Source organism: Thrips palmi, unplaced genomic scaffold, assembly GCF_012932325.1.
Source record: "Thrips palmi isolate BJ-2018 unplaced genomic scaffold, TpBJ-2018v1 HiC_scaffold_3, whole genome shotgun sequence".
NCBI lineage: Eukaryota > Metazoa > Arthropoda > Insecta > Thysanoptera > Thripidae > Thrips > Thrips palmi.
Window position 1 is genome coordinate 1,519,801 of NW_023144630.1, and position 27,186 is coordinate 1,546,986.

General features: G+C 49.6%; 1 protein-coding gene across 9 annotated transcripts in view; it reads right to left on the reverse strand.

Annotated features, from left to right (window-relative positions):
• Positions 1–361: 361 nt before the first annotated feature.
• Positions 362–27,186, reverse strand: part of LOC117648620 (probable phospholipid-transporting ATPase IA) — a 30,184-nt gene continuing 3,359 nt past the window's right edge. Inside the window, exons 1-22 of one of the 9 annotated variants that reach the window (XM_034391232.1) lie at positions 25,420–25,628; positions 19,580–19,711; positions 11,591–11,835; positions 11,400–11,498; positions 10,953–11,311; positions 10,596–10,867; positions 10,312–10,517; positions 10,112–10,237; positions 9,907–10,033; positions 9,621–9,817; positions 9,258–9,542; positions 9,024–9,176; positions 8,739–8,936; positions 8,504–8,662; positions 8,212–8,397; positions 7,968–8,125; positions 7,667–7,705; positions 7,457–7,591; positions 7,276–7,371; positions 6,314–6,473; positions 2,955–3,037; positions 362–2,684 (exon numbers count right to left, since the gene is read on the reverse strand). In XM_034391232.1, coding sequence (XP_034247123.1) covers positions 2,558–2,684; positions 2,955–3,037; positions 6,314–6,473; positions 7,276–7,371; positions 7,457–7,591; positions 7,667–7,705; positions 7,968–8,125; positions 8,212–8,397; positions 8,504–8,662; positions 8,739–8,936; positions 9,024–9,176; positions 9,258–9,542; positions 9,621–9,817; positions 9,907–10,033; positions 10,112–10,237; positions 10,312–10,517; positions 10,596–10,867; positions 10,953–11,311; positions 11,400–11,498; positions 11,591–11,835; positions 19,580–19,711; positions 25,420–25,462 — 3,585 coding nt within the window. In that variant the 5' untranslated portion in view covers positions 25,463–25,628 and the 3' untranslated portion in view covers positions 362–2,557. Of the gene's footprint in view, positions 2,685–2,954; positions 3,038–3,431; positions 3,627–4,226; positions 4,259–4,404; positions 4,882–6,313; positions 6,474–7,275; positions 7,372–7,456; positions 7,592–7,666; positions 7,786–7,861; positions 8,126–8,211; positions 8,398–8,503; positions 8,663–8,738; positions 8,937–9,023; positions 9,177–9,257; positions 9,543–9,620; positions 9,818–9,906; positions 10,034–10,111; positions 10,238–10,311; positions 10,518–10,595; positions 10,868–10,952; positions 11,312–11,399; positions 11,499–11,590; positions 11,836–12,053; positions 12,433–19,579; positions 19,712–25,419; positions 25,629–27,186 lie in introns of those variants that run through there. The other 8 variants (XM_034391228.1, XM_034391231.1, XM_034391229.1 and 5 more) reach the window with 8 other exon arrangements.

Consider the following 27,186-nt stretch of genomic DNA (forward strand, 5'->3'; position numbering starts at 1 on the left):
GACGATCGGGTCGGGGCTGTGGGGCTGCGGGGGCCCCGTACGTACGCTACGCTACGGGGGCAGGGGGTGCCTGGGGCTGCCCGGGGGGCGAAGGGGGTCGTGGGGGCGTTGAGGGGATCGTCCACTCGCCGGCATCAGCCGCCCCCGCCCCGCCCAGACATCACAGCGCGTAATGTTTACCCATAGGCCCCACCTGCGCCCCGCGCCAACTTCTGGTGCCAGGCTGCTGTGGTACTTGGCTCCAGATTGCCAGGGCCAGGCCAGGGCCACCCAAAGGTTGTGTCTTCCGCGCACAGCTTCTCAGCACTTGGGCCAGTATTTGGGTGGGTGCATGACTTGGTTTCTCACAAGCACGTCAAGATTATTTTTAGTTTTTGAAGATAGACTTTATTACTTTGGTAAACAAAAGCACAGAGATACACAATTTCCCTTGCATCAAAACAGAAGTAAAACAAATTAATTTTCTTTAAAAACGATCAAAAATTAATTGAGGTGGTAAAATTAACATAAGCACAGTTCAGAAGCCTACAAGGCATAGTGTCAATTATCATACAAAAACTTACACAATCCAATAAAATACCTATATACAGACTAGGATGTTCATTTCAGTCATAAAAACCCTTGAAAATACATAAAAATAAAAAGAACAACACCCATACATCACATAATACAATAAGCAAAAAAAAACAGATTTTTTAAAAATAGAAGAAAGATTAATGTGGGTCAGCATGGGAACAATCTAATTTCACACTACATAAAAATAGTGCTCAGAGGAATGCTAGTAACTGCACTCACTAAGTTAATATACAACAACGAATTTCAAAATAAAATTAACATATACCTATACACAACAAGCTTGTACACATTAGCATGATTAAAAGACATGGCATGAAAATTCTTACAAATGAATTATTATCACAATGTAAAGTACCACATTAACTTAACTTAAGCCGTCACATTCTATGCAATAAGTTAATTTTAATTTTATTATGCTCCTACCCTACACTCATGTGGGGAATTACTTCAAAATCCTTCGTTCTTCTTGTGAAGAACGACAACTGCCAATGATATGTTATGAGATCCAACACATCCTTTATGGATCAATATTGGCAGTTAATCTCCAAATTAAAAACCAGCAACCTACATGCGATTTTTGGTAACTATTTCGACATGCACATGAAAAGAAAAATTAGTTATAAATGTAAAATGTAGCACGGTTCAAATACAAGTTACCACACAAGTAATGACATGACATAATCTGCACAGTGTTGTGCTGCGAGTACTGATCAATATGCAGCAAAAAAAGTAACAAAGAAAGCAGTGAAGAATTAGACAAATAATTTACAAGTACATAATGCCAACACAAAGATGAAAGCTATTCAGCAAACGGGACTTAATTTAATTGTACATTCTCTTGACAGTACTGGGCCATGTAGCCAAAGGACGTTGATACATCAGACTTCCAGATACCAGCTGTGTTCTTTTGACAATATCAGTCATTGCAATTTAAAATTGTTTTCTTTTTTAACCAAATTTGGTTTGCAGAAAATGAAACTAGCTCACGCTTCTTCTAACAAAAGTGTAACAAAGAAGTGATCACTGTGAGGCTCAATACAAAGAAAAAGAGGGGGAGTTGTACACGATTAAGTCATTTGAAATTTTTTTGAGGCAACAAATCTAAGGCAACAAATCCTTTGATTAATCACAACTCACTATTACTTTTTGGACTTGTAGAATTACAGGTAGGTAAATCAATTGATTATTGGGAAAGCAACCAGGCAATGATCTTGCTCAGAAGAAACTTCAGTTTTCCAAAACCAGTTGTGAAAAACTGTCCCTAAGAGCACAATGTCTCATACTTAGAAGTCAAGAAGAGATGATTCCAATCTGGTTCCAATCAGTAAATTCAGAAACAAGTGCCTACATTCAGAGTCATTCTAATTATCACAAGGACTGCTTAGTGTTTAAAAAAATAAAGGAATCACATTTATGGTATCAATTTCACTTTGAAGTTAAATAACACATGATTCAAAAGATGACTTGCAATCTAGGTCAGCGTAATTGTGTGCCATGCCAAGCTTTCGATTACAATCTTAGGATTAAAATATTAGCATGGCAGTCTTAAGCTATGATACGAAAATTAGGCAATTTGCTTAAATGAGTAATAAGTGCACTACTTCATGCACAAAAACTTTGTACTTCAATATATAATACCATGGACAGTTAAAAATTTGCTCAACATTGCAAACTTAATGGCATTTATATCGGTTTACGAATTAGATTGTAGAAACTTAAATGGACTTCTCACTTTATTTCTAGATAATTGTGTTGATCAGAATGAGGTAAGAGCAAGAACATCTACGACAGTTTGCAGAACCTTTGTATGCCTAGTAAGAATGACCCAAAACACAGTAATAGACAAATATTAAAAGGAATTTGAAATCTGCGAGGGTCTCATCAATTTCTTTTCTTCCACCAAGATACTTATGTGGTCCCGCAAAGTCCAACAGAAGATTCGCATTTGCATTTCACAGTCTATCCAAAGACAATCAATGAATCAGATGAACATAAAAGACACATAAGTGATTACATTCCCCCTGGCTTTGGCAAATTTGTGTTGTATGCTCGAATAACATCCGATTGCGCCACTGCACCTCCTTCCTCTTGAGAAAATGCGAACCCATCTGAAACATAGAAACATCACTTGTTACGCCAAAAGGCAAAAACTCAGAGAAAAAGGGTTGGAAATGTTTGTTTGTTGATCGGAATCAAATTGAGTAAAGATGGAGCATTAAAATTGCCAGACTCCTTCAGGCTTTAGACGTCAATAAATAGCATGGTCATTAATTATTGCAAGAAACAAAACTCTTACACAAAGTTGTAAGAAAACAGAATGATGAAAGTTATTACTGTAGTTATGAATAGAACATCCTCTTTGTTGATTGCATACTTACGGCTCAGTTCGACCTCCATGTTTACCCTTGTTGCAGAGCGACGGCTGAAAACGTTCTTGAGCAGTCGTGCCCGTTCTGTCAGTCTGCAGAATGCAGTCAAAGCGAGTTACTACATGACTCTAGCACTGTCATGGCTGCGAAAGTGAACAGTGGAGCCGAGATGGAGCATTTGTTAGTGGTGTGTTGCTGCTGTTATTTCTAAAGCAAACATGCGGCATATCTTAAAAGTGCACAAAATGACTTAGTACTGCTTGCTTTCAGAAGGATAATAGTTTCTTCTACACTGTTTCATACTTCTATCCAAGTTTGCAACATGTCTACACAAGATAAAGAAGCCATAATAAGGTTGTAGGTTCAGAAAGTGACAAAGCCATGCAAGTCAAGCGAAATGTTCCTTTCCTAAACACGAAAGCCCCTCCGTCAGCCCACACTTAAAATACCACTGTACTCACAGTCACGTTGCATCGGAATAATTACCGTAAAGTAGATTCACTAGGTGGCGGTACTGTCACCGAGCAGTTTGACGAGCCATATTTGGAGCAGGGTAGCCATTGTGGCCCACACCCATTACATCTCGTCTCTGCCCCAGCCTGCCCTTACGGCAGCAGCGCCGAACGCAAGCAAAAGCGTTTCGTAGCACGGTGGTGATAGCTCCCAGGATAGACGCCAGAACTGAATGACAGAGTTCATTTTGCTGAGGGCTGCGAACTATTTTTCTCATTTGATTCCCCAGAAGTAATTATTTTACAGGCAACTTTCAAGCCAGTGGTGTGTTGGAAGTGGCTTACAAGGCAATCTAGCTGATCACATGCGCATGCAGAGATTGCAAAATTGTAAATAAAGAATTGTATTGTAGTATCCCCATCCCATTCCCAGCTTAAATAAAGGTGAGGATGCGATGACACATTGGCAAGATTTAAATAAGAAATTAAGGCAAATAAAAATGAACAGCTGAGCAACACAGCAATTTGCCTTCAGTTACTCATTGGTTGACAAAGAACGTTTTGTTATTAATGTAATTTACACCAATGATGATGGAAAGTCAAAAGACCATCTCAAATTATTACTTAGATGATACTAAACACTCCACCAGTTAGAAACTACTAATTTTTACAAATCAATTCAATGGAGTCCTCAAAACTTTTTAAGCTGATGATATAAAGCAGGTACTTACAGCAAACGAGCTGGCATCATTAGGAGATGAGATAGCCCTTTTGCATAACCTGCATTGTTATATCAAAGCGAAAGTAAGTAGATCTATTAAGTACTTACACCTCACCAGGCTTCCCAACGCTGCAGCGGGGCTGCGCATACACACAGAAATTTTACTAAAGAGAAGTTCAATGTCAAAAATGCTTTGCTTGAGCAATTCTAGAAGTACAATGCAGAATGCTACGGACTCAAGGGATAAAAGATACAGTAAAAAATACTGCATAAAAAAAGAGACAGATACATGTCCATTTTTATTCTTTATATTGAAAAATAAATTATTTGTAGTACGTATGAAAATATAGTTTTACGTGTTGTTAACATAAGGGATCCCTGACTAGACAAAAAGAAAAAAACAACTTGGGAACATACAACAAAATAAAACAACAACACGACACTCGTCGCGATGGCAACAAAAAAGGTAGAGCATCACATACATAGTGCTAGCTAAGAAGCTTAGAATCAATACACTAGGTACAATCATATACAAAAGCATACTAATATAAGGCACAATCAATATTAGTTCTTACCATTAGCACAAATACGGACATTACAACACAAGTCAGCGTAAGTAATGTCAGCAGAAGCATACTCAGCTAAAGCAGAAGTGGGTTGTATATCACAAGGGAGTATTTAAAGCTTTTTACCCAAGTTCCATTCATTGATATAAGGAGGAAGGCGCATGTATATGGAACAATACTTGCCACTTGAAGTGACACTGGAAAATGTGAAAGATCTAACATTAAAATAATATACCCTTCAAAATGTAATTAAAAGATGTCGGATTGATATAATATACCCTTTAAAAAGTCCAAAAATTAAAGACACAAAAAAGAAATTCCCAAAACACACAAAACCATTGCAAAAGAGAATTTTTTTCCCCACAAAAACAAGCACAAAATAGCGAACAACATGCAAATATGACTTGTGATATGCAACTTCAACGTCTGTTTAACTCCTACTAACTAACTACATTTATAGCACATGTGAGACATTTTGAACACACATGTCAGGTACCCAATAACTGTAAAGTTAGAGCATACCTTACCAAAGTATGTGCTCAAAAGGTGGTTGGGGAAAACCTAATTTTTTAAAATGTGAAAAGTGCTAACGTGCAGTAAAAAAAGTGCAATTTCACTCTGTGAAAGAAAAAATTTCTGGCCTTGATTGAAGACAAAATTGTTATAGCAAAAAATTGAGGGTTCAGTGAACAGGAAAGGAAGTAGAAGTGATTAGGTAAAACACAAAGTACAAACACCACTCACTTTTCCCCTCACACCAAGAAAAAGCCAACCTAAAGCCAGGGAATTTGGTCTTTCAAAGAAAGAAATAGCTCAGTACCGTTATGAAGTGAAATAAAATCATATCTCACCGCAGCACACACACCACAAAACAGTGAGCAATGATTGTTGTAAAAATGCTCCCTTCTCTGCACCACATATTTCCCTTGCAACCACTAACACAGAAAAAATCACTGCTAAAATAAACACATTTAAACATTATTCATCAAACTTCCACAAGCAGGTTCAGCTACTTGACATACCATAGTTATCGGCTTATAAACCAAACTTTTTTTCCAGTGTTGAACCTCAAGATTTGACTTTAAAAAAATGCTCTTGGCTTATATTCCGATAGCTCCAGTAACATTAAGAAATTAACTACTAGTGAGCCCTCATCCTCTAATCAAAAAGCATTAATATTTGCACCACCATTTTACTAAATATGTTAGTTTAAAAAGAAATTCTGTACAATTCTTGGATAGTGGCTATTTAAAAAAAAAAAACAGACTTCCGCATATTTTTATGCAGAGGTATCATGACTACTGTATATACACACATTGTCCTGAACACAGACAACATGAGGAAATCGGGTTTGACTGGTTCATATACAGTCAGGCCTTTCTGTACATATTTTCCAAGTTAGTAAAAAAAGAAATCTCGGGATATTTAGGGCCATAATAACCCCAAAGGTCAAAAGAGAGAGAATTTGAGTCTCACCCTCCCCTTGACAACAAAGACATTTAGAACTAAATCACAGTCTTGAGATCAAAATTTATGTTTAAATTAAGCGTAAATGGCACAATAACCAATATTATTAACATTCTTAAAACTATCCTAACAAGTGAATGGTTAGAAATATCTAATTCACACCTGAATCGGGCACTTAAGTGATGCTCTCCCTACATTATAAATGTTCCTCAAAACCCTTAACACCCTATTATGCATGTCAAATTTGAATTGGTGATTGAATTCTAGTAGAGAGCTCCAAACAGCAGCACTGCTGCCTGAATGACTGCGATGAAAGTCATGCCTAAAAAAAGAAATGTGAAATGGTGACAAAGGTATCTTTTGAAATATACTTGAAAAATATACTGGGTCACATTGACAAACGGTGTTAAAAAATGAAAATAAAGCTTTAAATTAATTACAAATGTGGTTTCTTTATAGTGCATTCCACAAAGAAAGCAAGTGAATGCATGTGTATGAATATAATAGTCCCAAATATAATGTACATCAAAGCTGCTATGGAAGTGAAATTACGTGAAAAATGTTAGCGGTAAAGTCCAAAGTGCCCGCCCGTAAACCTAAGATTACCTAAGTAATGTTAGGTGTACTGGGTAAGTTTTCGGATTCATTAAAACAACAAAAAGCCTTTCAAGAAGCAAACTTGACACTAAAAACAAAATTGATTGAATGTTTTGCTGCTTCAACAACATTACTCAAAAGAGCAAGAAGGTTAAAATTTGAATGCATCGAATAGCATTTGTTATATTTAGGACATGACGGTCAAACAACTGTGAGAAAGTGCAAAGTGTGAACAATTTAATGAAAAGAAAGACTTTTTTAAAACGACAACTAAGAGAGCTCTTAGTCTTGACCTCAATTTATTAAAATTCCTTTTGTCACCAGAATGAATGAATTATGAGGTGTTGGGTTACCATCCACCACATTGTTACTGTTACTAAAGACCAAATTGATACTGTCCATGAGTCTTTCACACTACATGGCTGTTTTTACCTTGTTACCTGATCTAAATTGAAAGCCTTCCTATCAAATAACATCCCCTCATGGGTTAGAATACACATATTTGATTAAATAAAAAATGTACTTACGTCTTGCTTTCTGCCATGACAATTCCAGGATCAGATTTCCTTATCTCGCTCTCTCGAACAGCATCCGTCAACGATTTATGAGTAGAAGTCGAAATTCTAGACACATGTGTGGCAATCCCATGATTAAACCAGTGTTTCAAAAATTGATCCAATTTTGAAATGATACCCCGAAATTACTTACACTTTGTATGTTACATCAATTATTAATGTTGAAAATGGAATAAGGACAAGACCCAACCAGAAAACTGGCGATGTGAACATCATCAGGTCCATGCCAGACATAACAGCTCCCAAGGGAATTGTTGGCCAAAACGCACTGTGAAAAAATAAACATGAAATGAACAGTTTCAAATATCTTAAAATGAAGAATAAGTCAAAAGTTGACAATTACCTGTAAATTACAACAAACAAGAACCAAGTTGCAATGGAGCCCCAGATTGCAGCATGTGTTAACCATGTCCACGAATTTGTCACTAGTCCAGCTTTTAGACATACAGTAACCACAGTATACTAGAAGCAATCAAATGCATCAAATTAAAACTTGTCAATAATTAATTAAAAACAAAAACAACTAGGTGAAGCTTACCGTGTACACAAAGTTGCCAAGTACTAAGTAACTTTGATCAAACCCAGAGCTCCAAAGTACGTCATGCTGACACATCAGCATGGGCAACCAGTACAAAATGATGGAGTGAATGATGGCCACAACAATCCAGCCCCAGAAGACCTTCACATTTAAATGTTCACCATTTTGAGACGGAGAGTATAACTTTGGGTATTGAAGCATCATTTCAGCAGAGCAAACTTTGTCGAAAATACCCATTGTGATTGGAGGAGATGCAGTAAACAGCTGGAGAAACAATCAGACAATTCAAATCAAGAGAAAAATCACAGAGGACCTAATTCAAAACCATGTTAGCCAGAGCATTTACGTACCACATTGTATAAACCAATAGTCCAGCGTTCAAACATAACTTGACCTGACCAGCCAGAGTAGATAGCAAACCACAGCTCAATAATATAGAGGCAGATATTCTTGTAAAAGCTGTACAAGATTAATTTGCACATTCTGTTGTAGTTCCAAGCTCCATGAACCAAGAGCAATTTAAGCAAAAATCGGAACTGTTGGAAGAAACATTTCAGTTAGCTCTCAGGTTACATAAAATTAGCATTTGGAATTTTGAGCAAACGAAAATCATGGAATATTATATTGCACAAAGAAGTTTACCTGTGCTATAGAGTAATCAGATGCACAAGCTGCTTGGAGTCCTTCATATCCAGATATACCTACACCAACGTGGGCTTTTTGAATCATGGCAACATCATTCGCACCATCCCCAATGGCTAAGGTTACAGCTCCAGTGTGCACAGTGACTAACTCCACCATCTAAATTTAAAATGAGATAATTAAGGGTAGTGAAAGTTTTAAACCACAAGATAACATTACAAAAATGTATTTTTACCTCAGCTTTCTGCATTGGAGAAACTCTACAACAAACAACAACCTTGCACGAAATACATAAGTCTAAGAAGTCTCTTTGGAGATCATGAGTGAGGGCATATTTTAATGTGTGCCCATCAACTACAAGTGCAGCATGATTTGGTTTCTTCAAGTGCTCCCCAAAGTCAGCAATGTGACGTCCAATCGTATCTCTTGTATCCTGATTTCAAAAAAAATATTTACAAAAAAAGTTACAGCAGTAAGAAAAACAGCTGCATTATTATTAAGGAAAAAAATTGATACTCACGTCTAGACTACCTTCATTAACTATCAGTATAGGCATTCCTTGAGTGATAAGCTGACATGAGTATCCAATATTTATAGCTGTTTCTTGTTTATCCCCTGTCAGCACCCACACGTTTATATCAGCTTTGATCAGAGCAGAAATAGTTTCTGGAACCTGCAAGAGAAAGTGCAAGTAAGTAACGTAAAAATGGAAATTAAAAAAAAAAAATAGAACCCAAAATTGTTTCAAACTTGCCTGATCTTGCAGCTTGTCTTCAATTGCAGATGCTCCTAGAAGAGTGAGATTGGTCTCAATCAGCTCTGCTGCTTCATCCATTTTTTGCTCTCTATTCTGAAGAGAGACTTTAGCTTTGTAGTAGGTTTCCTTCCATTCTTCGTAAGCCTCATCAGAAATATCAGCCACAGCACAGCAAAGAGTACGTAGACCTTCAGTAGCAAATGTTTCGAGGTGTTTTAAAGTTTGCTCTTTGGCTTTCTGGGTACTTTGACTTAACCGTTCATAGATCACTGTATCTGCACCCTGCAATTAAGAGGAAAATTAGAAAACAATTTATTTTATAAATATGTAAGTCAAGACAGATTCATAAATAGATCTCACCTTGCAGTACAACTTGATCTTGTTGTCAGGTGTGCGGGCAATGACCGACATTCTCTTTCTTGTACTTGTAAATTCTATGACATGCAATATTTCATACTTCTCACGGTGGCCTAGAGCCAGAATTTCAACAGAACTGGGAGTACGAGTATCAAAAGTAAAGCCAAACAGAGCAGCTCCTTGGACTAATGCACGTTCATCTGCAATCGGAAACAAATTGTTACTCAATGTGCCAAAAAGATGAGTACCAAAGTAACAATCAGAAAAACACTCCTAGTCCACGACTTACCTGGAGATGAAGCATGGTACTGAATTGTTCCATCAGACATTTGCTCAGGAATAACAGTGTGGCAGACAGACATCAACACCATAAATTCACGCAAAAGGGCAGCATTTTCATGTCCTTGTTCTATGTGCTATAAAATGGAAAATCACAGTTCAGTTTCGATACATCAAAGCAAACAGATAAAGGAGGTGTAGAAAAAAATAGTTACCTGCATTAGAAGTGTGTCTCTGAGCTTCTCTGCTGGTTTGTATAATATGCCTCCAACACTCATTTGTTTGAAAACCATTTCATTTCTAGTAAGAGTACCAGTTTTGTCTGAAAAAATATATTTGACCTGGAAACGAAACAGGCGTTAGTGGCAGTTAAAAATGAACAGGTACACACCACCTTTGAAAGTGCAAGTCATACCATTCCAAGCTCTTCATTGAGGTTGGATGTTCGTGCCATGGCAGGAGTGTTTGTTTGAGCATGATACATATCAATATCCATGTTTATGAATGTTGCTTGAATGAAACGAACCATCTCTAATGTGACTTGAAGTGAAATTGGAATGAGATTGTTGTAGAGAATCATAAATGTCAACAGATTGTACCCAAAATTTTTGGACACATACGCTAAGGGAATAAAATTTAGGTAAGGAAAACAATAAACATAAGTACACCTACAAACACAGTACTGCAGTTTCTACTTACCTCCCAGATACCAGTCATTTTCACCATGTGTGTATGACCACCACTCACTGCATGAAGCAGAGAGTAAACACAACACAATGAGAATCATAAATAAGATTAAAATTTGCTTGTTGATTAATTTGTCTACTGATGATCTTTTTAGAGGAGCCGAGGTGGAGTTCTTCATTAGCTTTGTTTCATGACCAGTGTATACAACCAGTCCAAACACCCAGCGGGTGTTTCTTAAAAGTGAACCTCTTAGTAAAACTTGATCAGGGCCAAGGGAAAGTTTCCTACAAAGAAATAATACTTGCAGTCAGACTCGGAGGCAGCAAAGAGGAATGTTCCATAGTCTTATCTATATTGGACGCAACTTACTGTTTACCAGATTCCTTCAAAACACCACTGAACTCATAAAGGTGACGGTTAGGCAGGTCACACTCCAAAGTAGCCCGAAATTGAGAGAGATCATCTGTCTTTAGAAGATTAGCCGTTTCTGCTAAACCCTGCCGAACCTTTAGATTTGTTTCACCATCAAGGTTTGATGTTTCAATATAACACATTGCTTGAGGCTCACTAGAAGCTAACACAATGAGATCTGCAGGAAAAAAATTATTGTTGTGGACTTTGACTATGTCTCCAACTAGGACTGCATGCCACTTGACCCACTGCCAATGGCCATCTCTTAAAACTTCTACTTCTTTTTGATTTGTTTCACTATCTGCCCGATGACGTTTCTAGAAAATCAAAGAAAGACAATGCTACAAAACAGAATCACTTAAAACAATGAAATATCTTTCATTTTCCTTAATTAAATTAACTTACAATGTCTTCAATAGTTTCTTTAATGGCAGAAACAGTAAGAATGAAAAGTAGGGGTACTAGGGTCGTCCATCGTCCCGTGGGAGATACATCAGGTATTTGCTGAAGACAGAAATGAATAAAAAAACTGAACAGTTTCTTTTCATATTGATAATAATGCATTAAAAAATAATAAATAAATGAAAATGTCGTACCTGCAGCATAGCAATAAACAAGAAGAAGCAATTTGAATACCGTCTGAACTGCTCAAACAAGAAAGCAGGGAAAAAGGAAACTAAGGAGTACTTGGCAGTCGAAATGTAATTCGTGCAGAATTTGTTGGCTTGAGGCTGTGGTCGATTGACAAAAATGACCCTGTACCCCAAGCCTCCACCAGCCCCATCTGCCACATCCACCGAACTGTCGACTTGGGAGGAGGAAGCTGCATCATCTCCATTTGCTGGAACACAAACCATCGCAAAACTTTCATTAGACTCTGCTCGGTCAGCCCATCACTCTCAAAGTTTGCATTTAGTCAAATCGACTGGGCATTGAAATTTACAGATGGCAATGATATCTTAAAGTAAAGTATGTAGTAACAGTGAGGGTTGGTCATATCCTCCCGCACAGTCGAATTAAAAATGCCAGCTACATCTCTCCAACAACAAGTGTACTTACATCTCCAGCGATCTCGGTACCGGCTGAGCAAGGGCTGCAGCATTGAGTTCCCTGACATGGTTGCCTCTCTCTTTCTCTCTCTCTCCCTAGCGCTCTCTCTCTCACTGGATACACCAGACAGTGGCTGCCGGTTACTCCATGGCACGGCGGCGGCCCAAGCCTCGTCGGCTCAGCTCCGCGACGGCTAGCTTCACGACGGAAGGGCACCGGCCGGGCCCGGGCAGGGAGCCGAGGGCGGCGAGGGAAGTCCCACTGCCGGTGGCGGACTCGGCGGCTCGACCAATCAGGGGCCGCTTCTCGCTGCACGCGTCTTTGGCCGAGGCGGAGCCTGCGGAGCCGGGACTGGCGTCGTCAAAGCGCGCCACCACGCAACGGACGCACCCTACAGCAGGCAGGGAAGTCAGTCCAGTCCGCCACAGCCCCGCGTCTCGACGCGACGCCCCGGCCAAAGACGCGTTTTGAGCTCCAACTCGAACCGAACGTGTGACCCCACCAATGGATTCCTCGTTCGGAGAGCAATCCATTGGTGGGGTCAAAAGCTCGGTTCGAGTCCTGTTTAGCGACTCTGGAGCTCAAAACGCGTCCGGGATTTTGAGCGCCTCCACCGGTCTTCCCGCACGCAGGCTGGACGGCTAGAAGCAGGACAAGCGGGAAAAGCCGGGCAAGGCGATGGCGATACCCCGCGCTGCCCTGTCCCTAACGCTACGCTGCCGCCTTGAGCAGCAGTGACGGTAGTGACAGACGCCTTGGCGACACCCCGCGTCGAGGGAAGCCCAGCCCGGTCGGCCCGCTGGGGCCCGGCCAAGCCAGGACCTTGACCGGCTGCGCGGCTGCCGACTGACCCCCGGCCCGCCTCTCAGACGAACATCATTACAGGCCAAAGAACAAGGAAAAAGAAAAAGACACGGCGGCAAAACCGGGCGCGCGGAGCGGGTGGGGGCGTGGCAATGTCGTCTAAGCAGTAGGGGGCGACGCTCTTCTAGGTCAGCACGGCCTGGCCTGGCCACGCCGCAGTGGGCCAGAAGACCGGTAGAGGCGGCCAAAACTCTAGACGCGTTTTGAGCTCCAGAATCGCTAAATGGGACTCGAACCGAACGTGTGACCCAACCAATGGATTCCTCGTTCGGAGAGCAGTCCATTGGTGGGGCCACACGTTCGGTTCGAGTCCTGTTTAGCGACTGGAGCTCGAAACGCGTCTAGAGTTTTGGCCGCCTCCACCGGTCTTCTGGCCCACTGTACCCCGGCACAGCGATGACTCGGGGCGGGGAATAGACAGCCCCTGATACGTAGTAAACGAAGGTAAGCGGACGTTGCCCTCCGAGCGCGCCTGCCAAGCACCGCGCCTCCCAAGGGGCCTACTCACACAGGGGAACTCACTAACGCCAGGCACGCCCGGCTCAAGCGGCCACAGACTCCATGTTTCAGATCCTTTTCCCGCTTTTTGCTCACTTCGGCAAACCGAGAGCTCCGGCCCCGCGGTGTAGACTGCCGGGGCGCTGGCAGCGAGTCGCTGCGTCGCTGCGCTTTACTGTATGTGACTGTGATAATGAGGGGGGCACGCGGCTTCGCGGGTGCCATGGGTGCCATGGGTGCCATGGCTGGGCCGGCTGGCTGACGCGTCATGTGTGAACAAGCCGGCCGGGCCGAGCTAGGACTCTAGTGCGAGCAGCCAGCCCACAGTGGGCCAGAAGACCGGTGGAGGCGGCCAAAACTCTAGACGCGTTTGGAGCTCCAGAGTCGCTAAATAGGACTCGAACCGATCGTGTGACCCCACCAATGGATTGCTCGTTCGGAGAGCAATCCATTGGTGGGGTAACACGTTCGGTTCGAGTCCCGTTTAGCGACTCTGGAGCTCAAAACGCGTCTAGAGTTTTGGCCGCCTCCACCGGTCTTCTTGCCCACTGTGCAGCCCACGGATCCGGGAGGGGAAGGGGTGGGGGCAGGAAGGCGTTGCTACCGTTGCTACCACCGCTAGTGTGACGTCATGGTGCGGGGAATGAATGGGGATTCGGGGGCAAGTCGCCTACACTGGTAACACGCGGGCCAACGCGGTGAGCGCCTCGTCCCAGGAGGCACACGCCTCGCGGGGCGCGGCACGGCACGCGACAAAAAGCGAAAGTCGCCTGCCGGTGCCGGGCGTCGAACCCGCGCCGCTGGCGGCCGCTGGCCAACCTAACCCACCGCGACACGCGGGGAGGGACAGAGCGCGCCACTGACGACGACTGGAGCGAGACGGCGAGCAGGTGTCCGAGCGTCCGCGGTGTCCGCGACACTGGCCTACTCCCGCCTACTACGCAGTGCTACGCAGGCTGGACGCAGGCTACACTGGCAGGTGCGCGGCAAGGTGCAGTGCAGTGGGCCCACTGCACTAACGCCGCGGCGCCACTCTCAGGCTCCAGGCCTCCGACGCGGAACTCGCAACGCTTTCCCACGGCGGCGTCGACGCGGTGCTGGCGGTGCCGCGCGCGGACGCGGAGCCAACCTGGCCAAGCTGACGACGGCGGCGGTCGCGGCGGTCGACGGGCGGCCCTCACTGGGCACCAGGGCCATCACGGCGACGCACCGCGATGACGGGGAGGACGGCGATCGATGCGCGGCGCGGCCTAGCTCGCCTGGCTCAGCCTGGTTGACGCGAGGAACGGGGAACGCGCGAGGAACGCAGGGAACGCGCGGATTCGAACCTCGGCCCTGCGCTACGCGGCGCTACGCTACGCCCAGCTAGCGAGCCTGGCGCGGCGCCAGCGCGAGCGTCACGCAGACATGAAGCAGCAGACCAAGCAGACGGCCAGCTTTTCTTCCGTCAACAAACGCGCAGCGGCGCCACCGCCCGGCGGCCTCTGGTGGCAGCGCCGCGAACCACGCCGCACCGACGCCGCGGGGCGGGGCGGCGTCGCGGCGCACCAGCACCGCCTCCCTCTGCAGTATGAGAAACCCGCCGACCGGAGCAGGCGGGACACGCACAGTGGGCCAGAAGACCGGTGGAGGCGGCCAAGACTCTAGACGCGTTTTGAGCCCCAGAGTCGCTTAATAGGACTCGAACCGAACGTGTGACCCCACCAATGGATTCCTCGTTCAGAGAGCAATCCATTGGTGGGGTCACACGTTCGGTTCGAGTCCCATTCAGCGACTCTGGAGCTCAAAACGCGTTTAGAGTTTTCGGACGCCTCCACCGGTCTTCTGGCCCACTGTGACACGCCAGGAAAGGGAAGAGCGTCCAGTGTCGGTGAAACAACGTGACAAGGTGCAGTCGCAAACTTCAATTTCCGACAAAATCGCACGTTGTTCCAAACATAATGGAGACGTTTAAAAAAATTAATTCGAGTCTGTGACAGCGACGCCACAGCGAAGCCGCGTACACGCGCCCTGTCGGTCACGGGAGGAAGAGAGATAAAACTATCTCAGGCAAAGTCATCGCCCGCTCGTCAGTTTTCAGTGTTCCCCGGGCTGGTGATTCAGCAGACGAGAAATTGAGAAGAAAATCGGAAAACAAACAAAACAAAAAGTAGAAGTCCGCAGTCCAACGAGGTGTCGTCGGCACACACCACAATCTCGCCGGCTAACAATGATTGGCGTCTGCTGGAATCCCGGGAAATGTTTGCCGCAGCAAATTGAGTTGGTATTCGACAGAAAGGTGCCTCCGGCTTTGCCTCCAAGCAGCGGCCCGCCTCGGCCAGCGCAGTGCACTAGAAGAGCCAAACTCTAATTACGTAACACAAGAACCAACAAAATACCTGCTGAGTCGTCTCTCTCTGCGACTCCGTCGAACGTCCCATAAGACTGCATGCTACACGGCCAAGGCGCTCGAGACCTGACCCCGTCCAAACTAAGAGCAAACTCTTGTAGTTTCTTTTTGGGGGGATTTTGTTTCTACTTCCGAAAATAAATCATGAGGAAAAGGGGATAAATAAAAACAGAGCGCGCGCGCACACACACACACACACACAGCCTGGACGGTGGCAGCCGAGTTGAGTCAGGTGGAGGGTGTGCTGATACGGCCTTATCGTGTCCATCCCTATCAGAACAATTTTTTTTTCATTTTACGTTTATCTTTTTCGCTTCTGTTTCGCCCTTCCCCGAAAACCAGCAAGCAGGAGAAGTCGAAAGCGACTGTTCGAAAAGATGCAGTCGCTAATCTTTGAACGGCGTTCTCGTCCCTGGCCAAAGACTGCACAGTGGGCCAGAAGATCGGTGCACGCGGCCAAAACTCCAGACGCCTTTTGAGCTCCTGAGTCGCTTAGTGGGATTCGAACCGAGCGTGTGACCCAACCAATGGATTCCTCGTTCGGAGAGCAATCCATTGGTGGGGTCACACGTGCGGTTCGAATCCCACTAAGCGACTCTGGAGCTCAAAACGCGTCCGGGATTTTGACCGCCTGCACCGGTCTTCGGGCAAGTCCACTGTGTTCCCCGTCGCAGACACACCCGACAGATGACCCAGATGGCCCTCATGGCCTAGCTCGGGCGCGGCACGCGTGTCCCAAGCGCCTGGCCCACCAGATGGGGCCTATGCCGCCCAGAGGACGCCCCTGCCCCTCCCCCTCCCCCACTCTCATTCAACAAGCAGCCACCAGGCAGCCACGAAACCAACAACGCAAACCCCCTTCGCGCGCCGTCGCGGCACAACAGCGAAACGCTCTCCGGCCAAAACCAAAGCCACGACACAACAAATGGATGAATAAAACGTAGAAATTAATCAAAAACGAAAACAAAAAGAGAGCGAGCGAGAGAGTAGCATGAGCAAGAAACACAAACGAACACAGTCAGTCCGCGTGGCGCATGGCAGTACACTGGTACACTCGGAGCCAAAACGACGAGGCGGGTCACGCACGGCAGTGCCCTGGCCGTGCCCGGAGGTGCACCGTGTACACTCGGGGTCAAAACGGGAGGCAGGGGGCGCTTGCCGCGCACGGACGGGCGACCAGGCTGGCCACCATATGGCGCCAAAAGGCGAGCCGAGCGCCTGCCCGCGGGAGGGCCGCGCTGGCCGCGAAGACGCCGTGCCCGAGGACGCCGAGGACGCCGTCAAGGGCGCGCCGCAGGACTGTCCGCCCCGCCGCCTGACGGGCAGCTGCTGCAGCAGGCAGCGCGGTGCGCCGAGGGCGTCGGAGGGGCTCGTCTTGGCGGGCACGGCGAACGCAGGGCGCACGGCGCTGCCTCCGGGAGCTGGCAGAGCACTGGAGAGCGGGGCTGGGCAGGGCCGGGCAGGGCCAGGACCGGGTGGGGCTGGGGCACCGACAGGGGGAGGCTCCGCCGACGCACCGTCCCACTCGCACTCGCACGGCTGCCGAGGGACCGCCGGGGACGCCCCGCGAGTGCGAGAGAGACGGAGCAGCCAGTCTGCAGGGGGTGGCGCCGCAAGGCCCAGCAAGGCTCCGCAGGGCCCGACCGCTTGCGCGCTTGCGTCACGCCAGTACGGCACCCCTCCATGCAGGCTCCGCAGGGCTGCGCTGGGCTGCGCTGGGCTGCGCTAGCAAGGCAGCGACGCGGTGCGACACGGTCCAGAGGGTGGGGGGCGGACTTGTTGCTCTGTGTGAGTGGGCAGGACCTGCAGGAGGAGGCGGAGGTACCACCGCCATCCCCATTGCACGCTAGACGTTTCGCCAGGATGCAGAGCGCGATGCAGCGGACTGATTCCGATAGCGGGAGTGGCATGTTTCTCCCCGTCTCCCTCACGGGCCACCCACAGTGGGCCAGAAGACCGGTGGAGGCAGCCAAAACTCTAGACGCGTTTTGAGCGCCAGAGTCGCTAAACAGGACTCGAACTCAACGTGTGACCCCACCAATGGATTGCTCTCCGAACGAAGAATCCATTGGTGGGGTCACACGTTCGGTTCGAGTCCTGTTTAGCGACTCTGCAGCTCAAAACGCGTCTAGAGTTTTGGCCGCCTCCACCGGTCATCTGGCCCACTGTGCCACCTCCCGCAGTGTGTGAAAGAGACAAACGGACGGTCCTCCAGGGGATGGAAGACGAGGACGGGAGACCGAGGAGGCCCCAGCTGCAGTCCGCACGTTACAAATCGCCACACTTAATCAACATCGACAGGGCCTTCATCAAACGCCAAAACAAAATTCATTGTTTTTGTTTTCGGCAGCGCGCTCCTCCTCCTCCCTCTCCACAAGGTCGTCGTTGTTGTTTACGCGCCAGTTTCCCATTATTTAGAGACGGGGGCGCTTAAAGGCGCGGAATTGCGGAAGAGTCGGGTCGGGAAGAGAGAGAGGGAGGGAGGGAGAGAGGGAGTGGGAGGAAGAAGGGACATATCAGGCCACAGGGCTGTCCATTAGCGAGCGACCAGCAAAGGCCACGCCCAGTCTCCGACGACCCTTTTAGGCAGGGCCGGCGCAGGGCGGCGCAGGGCAGCCAACCTTGTCCGACCCACCCAGTCTAGGCAAGCCCGGCAAGCCGAGTAGCTGCCAACCTTCCGGCCTTCCGGCGTGGCGGCGCAGCGTCGCAGTGGGCCAGAACACCGGTAGAGGCGGCCAAAATCCCGGACGCGTTTTGAGCTCCAGAGTCGCTAAATAGGACCCAAACCGAACGTGTGACCCCACCAATGGATTCCTCGTTCGGAGAGCAATCCATTGGTGGGGTCACACGTTCGGTTCGAGTTTCTTTTAGCGACTCTGGAGCTCAAAACGCGTCTGGAGTTTCGGCCGCCCTCACCGGTCTTCTGGCCCACTGCGCGCGGACAGGGTAGCCCGGGTGTCCGGGTATACGGCTCGTTGGCTCAAGGCGGGCAGGGCGGCCAGGGCCGCGGCAGGCTGGGAAACGTAAGGGTGCCAAAGGGCGCGAAAGGGCGGCAAGGGTCAAGGGAAGCAGGCCGTCCCTCTCGCACCCGCGCGATGGCGGCCCGACACGGCGAGAGGGAGGGACACGGCCCACTCGGCGGCACACAATGGGCCGGCCAGGGCCAGCACAATGGGGTGGCGGCACTGGCGGCACTGGCGCGACAAATTAATAAGGCGAGTCGCCGCCAGACCGCGCCACCGTCTCGGCGGGAATCGCCCCGGGACGCCCCACAGTGGGCCAGAAGACCGGTGGAGGCGGCCAAAACTCGAGACGCGTTTTGAGCTCCAGAGTCGCTAAATGGGACTCGAACCGAACGTGTGACCCCACCAATGGATTGCTCTCCGAACGAGGAATCCATTGGTGGGGTCACACGTTCGGTTCCCGGCCTGTTTAGCGACTCTGGAGCTCAAAACGCGTCTCGAGTTTTGGCCGCCTCCACCGGCCTTCTGGCCCACTGTGCGCCCGCATGGCCGCGCGGGCCTGCCCAGGGCCTGCCCGAATTCGGATCCAGTCTCTCACTCCAATACCATCAATGTATCTTATCTTATCTTTCCGTCCATCATAGCGCGGTGTCTTGGACGCGCACGTGGCTCGTGAGAGAGAGAGAAAGAAAGAGAGGCTACCACGCAGGGGGCACTTAGCAGACGATTAGTCAGAGTAGTCTTGAACCTGAACTTCATTCTCCGTAATCACGAGACCAATGTCAACGCCAGTCAACCTGAGGCAAATTGAGGCAACTTACTCGGTGCCAGCGAGTTCCTCGCCGTGCTGCTGCCGGTGCCCGCCAACTCGATGTCCTCCCTGTTGCTGGTCGTCTGCTTGCTGCCCCTGCGGCCACCATTTCTCCCGACGGCCGCGGTGCTGGGCATGGCCCCTGGAGGACAGACGGACACTTGACTTTAACAAACACCAGACAGAACAGCTTAGGTCAGGGTCAGGTCAAGTTAGGTAAGGTTAGGTTAGGTTAGGTAAGGTTAGGTAAGGTAAGGTTAGGTAAGGTTACTTGTGGCATGTGTGGACACTACATCATCCACCCCATCAGGGTCGGAACACTTCAGCCAGCCTGGAGCGCACTGTACAGGGAGGGGTGACAGAATGGAGTAATTTGAGACGGGACGCCCACCCGCCAAACAACAGAGGCCTTTGAAATTTTTATCACACACTCCCACACACACACGGAGGCAGGCCAGGCAAATCGATGCTCCACCACCTCGCCGAGGCTTCCAGCCCATTAATCGGAATAAGTTACTATTAAACGGCCTGCTAGCTGTTCTAATTGGTGCCCCAATTTTTATTGATGTTGTTTAATTTTTTTAAATAAAATGTGACATTTGCTTTTTTTAAAAAAAATCTGACATTTGCTTTTTTTAAAAAAAATCTTGTCTTTGTGTTCTTGGTGTATTTGGTTAGGTAATTTTTCATTCACCCTGTCCTTTTCATTTGGTCGCGTCCGGGAGTCTTCTCCTCCGCGCATGTCATTATTATTGTTTTGGCCGGGCGGGCGGGTGGTCTGGCCGGGCCTGACGCGGCCAGGCCTCGCGCTTCGCCACAAACAACGTCCTTATTATCCATTGATCACATCGACCGCGGCCAGCCTCGGCCAGCCTGCGGGCTGCGGGCCTCGAACGAGGAAAGCCAAGGACCTGCCCGGCGACACACAGTGGGCCAGAACACCGGTGGAGGTGGCCGGGACTCCAGACGCGTTTTGACCTCTAGAGTCGCTAAACGGGACTCGAACCGAACGTGTGACCCCACCAATGGACTCCTCGTTCGGAGAGCAATCCATTGGTGGGGTCACACGTTCGGTTCGAGTCGCATGCAGCGACTCTGGAGCTCAAAACGCGTCCGGGATTTAGACCGCCTCCGCCGGCCTTCTGGCCCACAGTGCAGCGCCCTGTCACACTCAGCTCTCAATGTGGTGAGTAAAAACGGGGAGGGGGGGGGGGGGCCGCGGGGGACAAGGTCACAGATGTGCCGTTTCGTGACGTCCAGGCCGCCACTCGGCCACACCCAGTGTCGCCACCTAAACAGCAAGACGTTCCCACGGTGTCACAGTCGAGAGGGTTGCCGACCTGCGTCTGCTGCCTAAGACGCCCTGTAGAAAGTTGGCAACCCTCACGACAAATGCGCAACAAGGGATAAATTTCTAGGCATTTTTTGTACGAAATTTCACACGAATTTGTGTACGAGCACAAACACAGAGAGGAAGTTATTTGCAGGCACGTCCACCCGTCGACGGGATAGACACACGGCGTCAGAGCGCTAAGGGAAGGGCGTGCTGAAGGGTCAGAGGGCCCGGCCCGAAAGGGCCCTCGAGCCTCCAAGGCGCTCAAAGGGCTCGGCGACGCACACGGACAGACCGACCCTCAAGGAGGCCGCCCCGCTGCGCCCACTGCCACCACCCGGGCTGTGGCCGGCTAGCGCGCCTAGCGCCTGCGAGGTAGGCCTCCGCGGCCCTGCGACGCACGGGTGGCGGCGGTCGGCCTACCTCCCAGGCGGCCCGCCTCCCTCTGCACCCCCACCCCCAGCCCGCCAACGCAGTGGGCCGGAAGGCCGGTGGAGGCGGCCAAAACTCTAGACGCGTTTTGAGCTCCAGAGTCGCCAAATGGGACTCGAACCGAACGTGTGACTCCACCAATGGATTGCTCTCCAAACAAGGAATTTTACAGTGTCTAGCGCATCCCTCGGTAACAGCGTTACGGCGGGCCGACGCCGTTGTTAGCAGCAAGATGGGATGAGAGTGGCAGGTGCAGGGCCGAGCAACAACCAGGCTGTCTCTCTCGCACTCACGGGGCGGCCCTCGGAGGTGCGAGAGAGACAGAGCTACTCTCGGAACGCGTCACGCTGGCTTTACGAATTGAGACGACGATGACGGGGGGCATGCGAGAATCGATGGTAATTCATGTCAAAATAAGGACTGGTCGCGCCGGTGGCGTGGGCGAGTCGCGGAAGCGGGCAGCGTGTTTGGGAACGCCTCCGGCGCACAGTGGGCCAGAAGACCGGTGGAGGCGGCCAAAACTCTAGACGCGTTTTGAGCTCCAGAGTCGCTGAACGGGACTCGAACCGAACGTGTAACCCCACCAATGGATTGATCTCCGAACGAGGAGCCCATTGGTGGGGTCACACGTTCGGTTCGAGTCCTCTTTCGCGACTCTGGAGCTCTAAAACGCGTCCGGAGTTTTGGCCGCCTCCACCGGCCTTCTGGCCCACTGTGCGGCTGTCTCCATAATGCAGGGGGCCTCATTTCAGCACACTTTCTTGACGCGGCCGGGCCAGGCCAAGGTCAAGGTCGCCAAGGTCGTCGAGGACGAGATGACAACCTGGTGTACCGGAGCGGCCAACCACGGCCAAGCGAACGGTCAACGCTTTCTTCGATATTCGGCCTCCGGGAAACGCACGTCAAAAAAAACGAGGCCACTTAATCGTAGATTAGGCAGGTAATCATTCGTGTCCAAGGTCAAGTCTTTTACGCACCCCTCAGCCCCACGGCCTGTTCCAAGCTTCACGTGTACTTCCCTCGAACAGGACTCGAATCAAACTAATGACACCAACAATGATTGCTCTCGAACGAGGAGTCGATTGGTGCCAGCCTGCGTTCGATTCGTGTCTCGACCTTCGAGCTGTCCCGAAACTGTCCAGAGCGGTGTCAGCCGGCTAGGGTATTCCGGCGCACTGAAGTCCGAGGCAGCGACAGCGTCGCGTGGCACAGTGGGCCAGAAGACCGGTGGAGGCGGACAAAACTCCAGACGCGTTTTGAGCTCCAGAGTCGCTAAGCAGGACTCGAACCGAGCGTAAGACCCCACCAATGGAGTCCTCGTTCGGAGAGCAATCCATTGGTGGGGTCACACGTTCGGTTCGAGTCCTGTTTAGCGACTCTGGAGCTCAAAACGCGGCTAGAGTTTTGTCCGCCTCCACTGGTCTTCTGGCCCACTGTGCGCCACAGCCCCGAGGACCGACGGGCAAGCCTGGCAAGCCGAGAGGTGACTCACAGCGGGCAAATGTTTGCGGCCCAAAGACGCGGCCCGGCGGGGTGTGGCCCGATTCGCACACACACACGGCGCCGCACGCGCACGCCCCACACTATTGTGAGATCATTTTTACAGTCTGGGCGCTGCAATAACCCAGTGTGCCGGCAGGCGGGCTGAGCGGTTTGACTTCGGACAGGGAATCCCTCACATGGCAGATATGAAGACACACAAAGCGGGCCTTCAGTGCCGCCCCGGACCAGCCCGGCCAGCACAAAGTTGTGTCTGTCGACTGTCGCAAATAGGAAGGTCTAGCCGCCGCTCCCCCCCTCTCTCTCTCTCTCTCTCTCTCTCTCTCTCTCTCTCTTCTCTCTCTCTCTCTCTCTCTCACCTCTCTTCTCTCCCTCCCTTCCGATCATCGGCCGAGGTGGGATGAATCGAATCAGCGATCGATCAATAATGGAAGGTAACAGTGGTTTACTCGGGGGCGGGGCGCGGCCCCTGCCGAGAGCGACACTTGTGGCCGACACTGTAAGACCGTGCGCGCGCACGTGGGCCGGCTAAGCGCGGCTAGCGCGGCGTGTGTGGGTGCATGATAAGTGTGTGTGTGTGTGTGTGTGTGTGTGAGGTAAGGTGTGTGTGGTAAGGTGTGCACGTCATGTCCTGTCTGACAGCAGGTGAGTCAAGGCATGTGCATGTGAGGTTCTGAATCTTAAAAGTGTCCCTTAGTGTGGGTGACGTTCTGCAGTGTGTGTGTTTGTGTGTGTGAGGGACTACGCGGCGTTGCCGGCGTGACACACGACACCGGCCATAAAACATAAAACGAACGCGATAGGCAAAAATAGGCGGTGTGTGGCAACAAGCGCGTGGCCTTTCCGACCAAGGGACATCCACTGGATGTCGACTAGATCCGGATCTGGATCCAGATCTGGATCCAGATCCAGCGCCGTTCCGTGCATTGATCTGCGCGCTCTGCGTGTGTGGGTATGCGTCATCTCTCTCTCGCTCTGTCTCTGTCCCACCCGGTTCGTTTTACATGGGGCCTTCCGGGAAGTAGAGCCGAGCGCCATGCTCCTACACTGTGGCGGCAATATGGCAAACGCCGCAGTCTGGCCGCTCGCAGAGTCCCCTTGCCGCTTGCCGCAAAACAACCCACAACCAAAAAAAAAAACAAAAAAAAACAAGAACAAAAAGTTACGTGTGTGAAATATTGGAAAATGGTCACATGAACAAGTCAACACTGCAAAGCCGGTGGTAAGTTTACTTGCCACAAGTTTGGCAAGCCGTTTTGAATGCCAAAAATTGGCAAGCTTGGTCCGGAAATACTTCCCAGCTTGCCAAAATTTGGCAAGCTTATGCATATTGCCGACCAAAGCTTGCCAAATTTTGACATTCAAAACGGCTTGCCAAATTTGTGGCAAGCAAACTTACCACTAGCTTTGCAGTGAAGAGCTAAATCCAGAGTTTATTTATGCGACGCAGCCATCCTCGAGGGAATCAGAGCAGCAAGTCGTCGAAGGCGAATGACATATTTAGTCTCGGTAAATCATTCATCATTCATTCGCGGACGGTTCCGACTCAGCACGGCGTTGCTGGGTTGGCGACAGAGACCGCCACAGCGTGACACGACGCCACACTGTGAAAATTTGTCGCTACTTTACGACAAAAACGTGGGTGACATTCTCATCATTTTCAAATGGTGACAATCTCATCACGAATTGATGACATTGTCATCAAGGCTCCTGCCTACTCATTGCGTGGGCGTGACAACAATGTCATCAATTGTTTTGATGACATTGTTGTCAGGAAAATTAGCCTTGAAATTGTCATCAAGTGACGACTCAAATTTTCACAGTGCAGGGGCACACTCGTGGGCGTGTCCCATTGCCCCACAGCAGCAATTGGCTGCACTTGGAGCGACAAAAGACATCTCGCACCTCGAGGTGCTACAAGAGAACCAACGGCCCAGTTTTCCGAAACAAATATGACCCCAGTGCTGAGCCCCCTTGATGCGGATGGGATTTACTCAGAAAAACAGATGTTTTTGCCCGCGAAAGAAAAGTTTTCGTGTTTGCAAACTGCAAAGAAATTATCCGGAAGTTGCCGAAAAAAAAAACATCTCTCAGTTAAAATTATTTTAACTTATTTAAATTATTTTAACACGTGTTTATGGCTGCACAAAATTATCCGCGACGTTCAATAACTCCTCAACTCGAAAAATAATTTGAGGCATTCAACGGAAAAATTTAGAGGCACATTTGGCTAGTGGAAATTCGCACTACGGTCATACGCTCACATCAGTGCGAGAGTACCAATCCGAATGGAGAGGCCCTTTCGCAAGTCGTTTTTAAGTTAGATTAGCACGTGCCAATGACTCGAGCGATGACTGCGTGACTGCCATGCCGCCTAGATAGCCTAAGGCCGAAAACCATGTACTCTCTGAAGGCCCTATGACGAAGATCCTCCGTCAAAATTCTCTCCATGATGGTGGTGTAACTTCTGAAAAATGATTGTAGCTTTGTCTGATTTTTTAAAAATGAGGAAAATCTCTACCATGATGATTTAGTGCAGCCTTTTCGCGAGACATTTAGAGTGTGGCTGAGACAATGGACTTTACCTGCTGCCCAGCGGTCGCTGATGTCCTGCACCAGTTTATCCATGGCGCTGCAAAGTAACTCACACACTCACACACACTCACTCACACACACACACGCACTCAAGGTGGCGCCACACGGCGGGTCCAAGGCGCGACTGCCATGACGACGGGACGCTCAAGCAGACGACGCGGCGCAACGCGACGCAACGCGGCGACGCCCTGCCCGCCCAGCCCGGCACTACGGCGACTACGGAGTACGGAGCGGCGCGGCGACTCGGCGCGCCGCGAGCGCGAACCAGCGCGCACCCCGGGGCGGCCAGAACGCCTCCCCCACCCCCACCTCCCCCGGCTGGAAGCCCGCCACGCCGCGCCCGGACGCTCCTCCGGGACGACTCACAGTAGGCCAGAAGACCGGTGGAGGCGGCCAAAACTCCAGACGCGTTTTGAGCTCCAGAGTCGCTAAACAGGACTCGAAGCGAACGGGTGACCCCACCAATGGATTGCTCTCCGAACGAGCAATCCATTGGTGGGGTCACACGATACTCAAGACTGAAAACGCGCGAGTCTAATCCTGGGTTTGTCCGTTCGTCCGCAAACGCATTACCGGCATCAATCGTCCTCCGCACGTCAACGTCCCCATGCAGACAACTTGTGGTTAACCTGGTCGATACAGCGAGGTCAGGACCGCCGCACCGCTAATTTTCACCATCGCGTGTGTGTGTGTGTCTGTGTGTGTTGGGGGAGGGTGGACGACCAGGTGACAACCGGGTCGCTTGCTTAGCGATGCTACGCGTCGCTTCGGAAGCCGATAGCGGCGTTTCGTTGAGCAAGGCCGATCGCCCCCTCGGCCCCTACACTAATAAAGGAAGCGGGAAACTCGTCCCAACTTTTGCCTTTTCCAAAAAGCCGCAGCGGGGCTCTTCACCGCTCTGCACCCTGGAGCGCCTGTGAGGTAGGCCAGCGACCCGGCCTGCAGGGCACCGGTGCAGAGACGGTGGCCTGCCTCGCATTGCCACTACAGGCCAGCCACACATCCCCTTCGCGTTTTGAGCTCCAGAGTCGCTAAACGGGACTCGAACCGAACGTGTGACCCCACAAATGGATTCCTCGTTCGGAGAGCAATCCATTGGTGGGGTCACACGCTCGGTTCGAGTCCTGTTTGGTGACTCTGGAGCTCAAAGCGCGACAGGAATTTTGGCCGCCTCCACCGGTCTTCTGGCAAATCCACCGTGCACTCCAGTCTCGATTGGCAGCATATATTTAGCGGTGTAGACAGCCGCCCCGCGGACGCCGCGAACCACACCCTTTCCTCGGCGACCCCAGCAAGTCGCCGGCGGGGCGCAGGCGGCGCCCTGAAAGGCTGACACACATCACTTAGGCCAGGCCAGTCCCTAAGCGGCCGGCGGGGCTGGCAGGGCTGGCAACACGTCGTAAACGGGTGAAAAACGCCCGCCCCTACAAACCGCTCTGCTAAATCATTTCCCTCCAAAAAACCGGAGCACAGTGGGCCAGAAGACTGGTGGAGGCGGCCAAAACTCTAGACGCGTTTTGAGCTCCAGCGTCGCTACATGGGACTCTAACCAAACGTGTGACCCCACCAATGGATTCCTCGTTCGAAGAGCAATCCATTGGTGGGGTCACACGTTCGGTTCGAGTCTCATTCAGCGACTCTGGAGCTCAAAACGCGTCCGGAGTTTTGGCCGCCTCCACCGGTCTTCTGGCCCACTGTGCGGAGGCTCCACCGGCACTGGCGGTCAAGCACCGACGGACACGGTGCTCCCTCTTCGG